The sequence below is a fragment of the Vanacampus margaritifer genome, chromosome 11, assembly GCF_051991255.1.
Source record: "Vanacampus margaritifer isolate UIUO_Vmar chromosome 11, RoL_Vmar_1.0, whole genome shotgun sequence".
Taxonomy (NCBI): Eukaryota; Metazoa; Chordata; class Actinopteri; order Syngnathiformes; family Syngnathidae; genus Vanacampus; species Vanacampus margaritifer.
This window is the reverse complement of record NC_135442.1, coordinates 6,398,731-6,405,111: the sequence shown is the minus strand read 5'-3', so window position 1 is coordinate 6,405,111 and position 6,381 is coordinate 6,398,731. Positions and strand designations below refer to the sequence as shown.

At 43.4% G+C, this 6,381-nt stretch overlaps 2 protein-coding genes across 2 annotated transcripts in view; both read right to left on the bottom strand.

Annotated features, from left to right (window-relative positions):
- On the bottom strand, positions 1 to 4,887 carry sp5a (Sp5 transcription factor a). The gene is made up of 2 exons (XM_077579761.1): positions 4,646 to 4,887; positions 1 to 3,875 (listed from the first exon to the last, which is right to left on the bottom strand). Exons 1-2 carry the CDS (start codon positions 4,694 to 4,696, stop codon positions 2,832 to 2,834), a joined length of 1,095 nt encoding a protein of 364 aa, XP_077435887.1. The 5' UTR covers positions 4,697 to 4,887; the 3' UTR covers positions 1 to 2,831.
- Positions 4,888 to 4,908: 21 nt separating this feature from the next.
- myo3b (myosin IIIB) overlaps positions 4,909 to 6,381 on the bottom strand; it is a 90,855-nt gene continuing 89,382 nt past the window's right edge. Inside the window, exon 37 of the mRNA XM_077579754.1 lies at positions 4,909 to 4,983. The gene's annotated coding sequence lies outside the window, so the exon portion shown is untranslated. The remainder of the gene's footprint in view (positions 4,984 to 6,381) is intronic.

Below are 6,381 nucleotides of genomic sequence, written 5' to 3'. Positions count from 1 at the left end.
TTTTTTATTTTTTTTAAATCTTACACTCAATAAATACTCCATAATTAAAAAACTAAAACTAAGGCTAAAACTAACAAAACTGAAACTAAACTTATAACCAAAAGTACAAATTAAAAAGTACCAAAATGAGATAATAAATATATATTTTTTAAACACCCACCATTAATTAAACATATAACCTGTCCAACTCATTTGAATTTATTTTCAAATACATTTTTGAGAAGGAAGCAAAAAGAAACTGAAATAACATAGTTGCATAAGTGTGCACACCCTCCTATACCTGGGATTATGGCTGGGTTCAAAATTAACCAATCACAGTCAAGTCCACGTTAAATGAGTCAGCATTAAGCAAATAACTGCCACCACTAAAAGTGACTCTGATTTACCCCAGATACATTTGAGATGTTCTAGTAGGCTTTTCCTGACTTTTTTTTTTTTTTTTTTACTTTCTGGCAGAAGCCTGAAGGTTTTGTGCTGACTAACAACAAATGCTATTTTGAACTGTGCTTAATTCTCTCCACCTTGACTTAGCTCCAGTTCCAACTGAAACTGACACTTTTGTGATAAGCAGTTTTGTGTTTGTGCCAAACATATGACCAAAAGGTTCAACCTTGGTTTCAGTGGACAGCTTTCCCACATTTGGTAGATTTCATGGTCCAATGGTCTCCTTTTTTTAATATCACAAAAATCTAGCATTTTAACTGGGGGTGTGTAGACTTTTTCTTTTATCCACATAGTGAAGTCGCACCCGCTACTCATATTGCACAGCATCCTGGGACTCGTAGTATTAGCGAAGTGAACAAAAGTGGGCCATACCAAAATGATTCTCAAAATAAAAGTTCAATCTGCTTTTTGGGTTTTGAAGTTTTGTTTGAGGTTCTTGCTCGAGGCTCCAGTCCAAGCCAGGCCCGTCATTCACCGTCCGACTGATACTGCATGTCAGTTGACCTCAGGGCTGTTCCTGCCATTTTCCCTCCAATGCAGACATGAGAGGAAACTGTGATTTTCTTTGTGGGCCAACTCAAGTGTTGTCTTTTTCTTCTCAAGGGGCCTTAAACTTGAACACAAGAAGACAATGTTAGAAAATGTGAATTAAATGTAGTATGAGTACAACTATTGGCAGGGAATCAAAGGTTTGAATACTTTTTTTTGGTGCAAAATAAAAACACTATAGTTATAGTAGTAATTGTTAGATCGTATTTAAATACCGATTCAATTCAAATATATTGCTGATAAAATTGTTACCTAAATGTTCTAAAAATCATTAAATGCGTTCTACTTAAAAGTTAAAACACAACTGAACTGTATTTAGATGATTCTCACACTTTTAAGATTTAACAAGTAGGAACAGTTTTACCAACTTATTTCAATGAGCCATTGTGACCACTTGCAGAGGGGGGCGCTGTTGAGGCTAGGAAAAGATGACATTTCAACAGTTGGCTCAAGTTTTTCTTCAAGCGGATTTTTTTTTCTCAATGATCGGACACGAGAGAGAATTCTGGCATGCTCAATGGAGACTCCAATGTTCGGACAATCCACCTGATTTTTAAACATACATTCACTTTTATGGGGTTTTCCCACTGGGGGGAACCGGTTGGCAGATGATAGGACTGAAATGATACTTGTGTTAAAATCAAGTTCTTTCAGTGAATTATTAAAAATCACTTTTATGCACCGGTTTCAGATAGTAAGTACACCCTTAAAACTGCTGAGTTAAAAAATAACCCAATATTGGTACAAACCAGCAGTTTTTGGTGTGGAGAAGTTTACTAAAACTTCTGTTCGAACATCATCAACAAAGAAAGCAAATTAAAAACACTTTGGCATTGTGAAAAAAAAAAAAATCATCTGTATCTTTGAAAATAAATACATTTTAGGATACAGCTCGTTTTGGATCACATGACATCAAGCAGTTGTACCAAAAGTATAATTTGTGTCATTTAGTACATGTACTGTTCAAATATTTAGATCTTAGAGCATTCATATTTTGAGTTCATTAGTTGTTTTTTTTGACACAACCTAATTCAATATCAATCCACACATTGAAAAATCACATCTTTGCGCCCAAAAAAATCTCAAGTTAAAGTGGATTATTTTCTCTTTGGCCGATCTTTCACGAGTCCTATTTTGACCACTTACGTAGCTCAGAATGATCAATTTTGAGCGACTGTCAAAGAGTAGTTGCTGTCTTGCCTCCTTAAATGAGGTGACCCAAAATATTAGGAACACCTCTCAGCGTATCCATCCACAATAGAATGAAAACATTTGACATTAAGCATTTTCTTCGCCGAACAATATTTGATTTGATGCAGTTTATATTTGGTGATTTAGATTACGCTGCGGTTCGATGTGATGATGTACGATTTACATTTCAACAGCCGACACCGACAAGACTCGTATTGTTCTAAACAATGCTTCGAATCGTCCCTTTTGGAAAAGTTGAACAAAGTTAAAAATAGATCTTCACACATAAACCAGGCCCATTTAACACGCAACTAAACTGTGAGCTTAATGAATTCTACGGACATTTGGAAAAAAAACCGTTATATTCTTTATTCTCACATTGTATTTGGGTCATATCAACAATAGCAAACCTTCTTAAGAGCATGCTTAAAAACTTTACACTTTCATTCAACAAAAGCTATTAAATAGTATTTACAGGAAGGTGTGTGTGTGTGGGGGTGGCAAATCTTTCCATTGAAGTGATTTCAAACCTCTCTGTGGTCATAAACACAACACAGCCAGAAATGTTGCAGTGATGGAGAAAAACAGCTCAACCCCCAAAAGTATTGCACTAACTTTTTTTCTTGGTAGTGTTTTGAACATGAGGGTCACAGAAAAAGATTCCTGGAGTCCTCCCGCTTGACGTGCTCGGCCGCCGCCTTGTCCACGCACTTGCTCCTCTTGTTCTGGTGCGTCTTGACGTGCTTGGCCAGGTGGTCGCTCCGCATGAACCTCTTGCAGCAGTCCGGGCACACGAAGCGCTTCTCGCCGGTGTGAGTCCTCAAATGTCTCTGCAGCTCGTCCGAGCGCGTGAAGCTCTTGCCGCAGAAGAGCCAGTTGCACACGAAGGGCCTCTCGCCCGAGTGCCACCTCAGGTGCGCCTTCAGGTGCGACGTCTTGCCGTACACCTTGCCGCAGCCGGGGATGTGGCACACGTGCTGTTTCTTCTTGCCTGGTTCGTCGGTGGCGCCGGAAGTGGATGCCGATTGGCAGTTGGGGCAGCGGCACCTCCGGCAGCGGCGAGCGGTGGTCAGGGGCGACTTGGTGTGGAGGAGGGCGGCGATTTGCGTCTGGTACTGGGCGAAGTCGGCCGTGTGGCCGTGCAGCACCAAGCCGCGCTGCAGCTGGAAGCGGTGCGGGTGGCCTACGTGGTTGCCCTGCTGCAGGCTCCACCACGGGATGTCCTCGGCCGGGTTGGGCGACAGCTGTCTTTGGGCGAAGGTGGGCATGGCGGGCGGGATGGGGGCGGGCGCCGCGTAGCTGACGGCCGGCACGTAGGTGGGCGGGCAGGCCGACTGCATGGAGCACGGCAGCATCTTCACCGGCGAGAAGTCATACGGGTAACCGGGGTCGGCGGGCGGGGTGAGGGGCAACTCGTGAGGGGGGCCGAACGAGCCGAGCGGCTGCGGCTTGGAGGATAGTCCGAAAGTGGGGTTGCCGGGCAGGCTGGTATCGTTAGTCCACGGGTGGAACAAGCGCGATGGGGAGCCCAGCGTGGTGGGGTCGTAGGGGACCTGGAGGAAGTCGGGGGGGCTGGAGCCCGGCGGGTGGTGGTGGTGGTGGTGGTGGTGCCCGATGCGGTTACAGGTGGCGGCCAGGAGAGCCAGCGGGGAGTGCTTGCAGTTCTCCGGGGAAGAGTTGGGAGTGCGGTCCTGGAACATGTGAGAGACATTTTTCAGTTTGGGTGGGGGGGGGGGGGGGGGGGGGGTGACACTTGACATGCTCACTTCAATAGGTACACCACTACTTTCTGTTATAGTTTCTCTGCCTCATAAGCGGAATAATGTAACATATTGTTCAATTTAAATATCATTTATAATGGTTTGTCTGTCTCATTAGCTGAGAAAGATGGTGTAGTTCTAACCTACTAAAATATACATATATATATTGAAGCAAAGCTTCTTAAAACTATATTTAAAGAACACAATTTATACTAGTTTGTCGGTCTCATTTGCTAAACAAAGCATTAGAAACTACTCTCTTGACGCTATAGAGAAGTTGTACACCAGTGATAAAATCAAATAGAACCGAATTTATATTAAGTTTCTCAGTCTCAGCTGAATGAGGTAATTAGCAGAAACGAAATTTCTTTACGATATACACTGCCAACTAAACCATCCATACAATTAAATACAGCTCAAATAACAAACATATTTTTGTATCAAAGCAAGGCAAATGCCGTGGTTCGGAGTCACTTAAAAAAAAAAAGTTTAATCCAGTTAATGTCGATTTTTAACAGCTAGCTCAGGGCAGGTGTACCAACAGACCAGATTGTTTGCTTGTCCCTCAAAAAGTTTTGACTTGAATTCGGACTTATTCTCAACTTTCTTACGATAGTTTGACCCATAAAAATATATTTAAAAAAAAACCATGTAATTATTTTTATGCGAAGAAAGTAACCCCAAAGTTGTTCCAAACGAACCTGCAGAAAAGCTTGAAGCGTCTCGTTCCGCAGAACAGCCACCGCTGCCATGGTCCTCCTCCGCCTGGGCAACAAACGCGCGATACGAACGCGCCCCAAAAAGTGTGTTAATTCAAAAAAAGTGTGCTCATCGGTGGTCAAATAAGCCCAAAAAAGTCAGTGTGGAGCGAGCATCAGACGCGACGCCTTCCTCTCCGGCGGATCTCCTCGCACTATCTGACGCGGCGGCGGATCACTTGAGAGAACGTGATAAGCACTTTGGTGGGCTGCCAGCCACTCACAAATAAGATGGCAGACTTTGAAGTTTGCCGCTGTCCAATCATCAAAGAATGGCGGTTCTGTGAGAGAAGCAAGCAAATCCTTTGAATCCACAAAGCTGCTATGGTGTGTTTGTGGTGTGGGATAAAGGAGCTGATTATTAGCAAGGGGAGGCGGGGGAGGGAGGAGATAAAGGCGGGACAATTAATGAAGTAATCACTATGTGGGAAATGTATATAGACAAATAATTGGATTTTCCCCGATCAAAGCCCCCCCACATGCCGCCCGGAGAGCCCACCGTTGGCTGCCCCAGTCATCTGATCCGCTTTTTGTAATTAAGGATTTGTAGTAGAACTCCGAGCCACAATGTGACATTGTTATCTCGGGGGATCTCCGAGAACTCGATGGGGGATACATCAAGTGACTTGACGCCACCACTTTTTCATATATTCAGCATCGGTGTCTCTGTTCTACTTTGCTGTTTTACCCTTCAGCCGTTTCAGTCGTGGGGTTTTATCGCTTTTAAGATGTATTCGGAGTCATTCGCTCGTACTTAATTATTCTTTTCCACTAGATGGCAGAGGTGAGACCAAAATGACCTGGATGAATCAGAACATTCGCAAGCACGCCCTCTTGTGGTATCTTGGGACTATGTTGAAGTGAGTTGAGGCGCTTCAACAAGTCATCTTTATTTATATAGACAAAAGTAGTGCTTTGCTGCCATCTTGTTGCCAAGTCACAGGCTACGAGACGTCCCTGGCGGGAGTTCTCCTTTCGATTAGTGATGTCTTGATTAAAAAGTCATGTTGTCAGATCTTGAGCTGACTATCTAAGGAGCACCCCCCCCCCCCAGTATTGTTTTCATAGTTTTATGGAGTCAAAAGTACTTTTTCTGAAACAGAAGATAAAACTTGTATAGATGTGAATATCAGCTCCGTGATGGTTATCAAGCTTCCCCCAGCCGAAACAATCACTGTACACTCAACGAGTTTGGAGAGGCAGATTTTTGAATTAGATGTGTTCCTTTGATGGGATTAATGTTCTTAGTCCTCTCCCACGGCTTTCCACACACAGTCATGAGGGAGAGATGGGGGTGGTCGGGAGTGGGGGTCCTGCTGGGCTGGAGCCATGTAAGCTACAACTACAAGAGCCGCGTAGTCGTCGCATATGGCCGAGTGATATGAAACCTAGCGCAGATTAAGCTTGTTTACATGAAGTCGAGGCAGAGCGACATTTTGTAAACTGGTGACTGGTGACTTTTCTATGAACTACAAACATGGGAAATGAAAATCCATATATTGTTGATCATAGATGATGATTTTTCACCCAAGATTTGGATGAGGAGTCATACAAGATACGATTGAAGTAGTTGAGGTTATGAATGCACGGACGAGGTTTTCTGCAGCTGAAAAGGAGAGCAAATGGTTTTTGGAAGGCAAAAAATGTTTTGGGTTGCAGAGTATTGGATACTCAGTGGT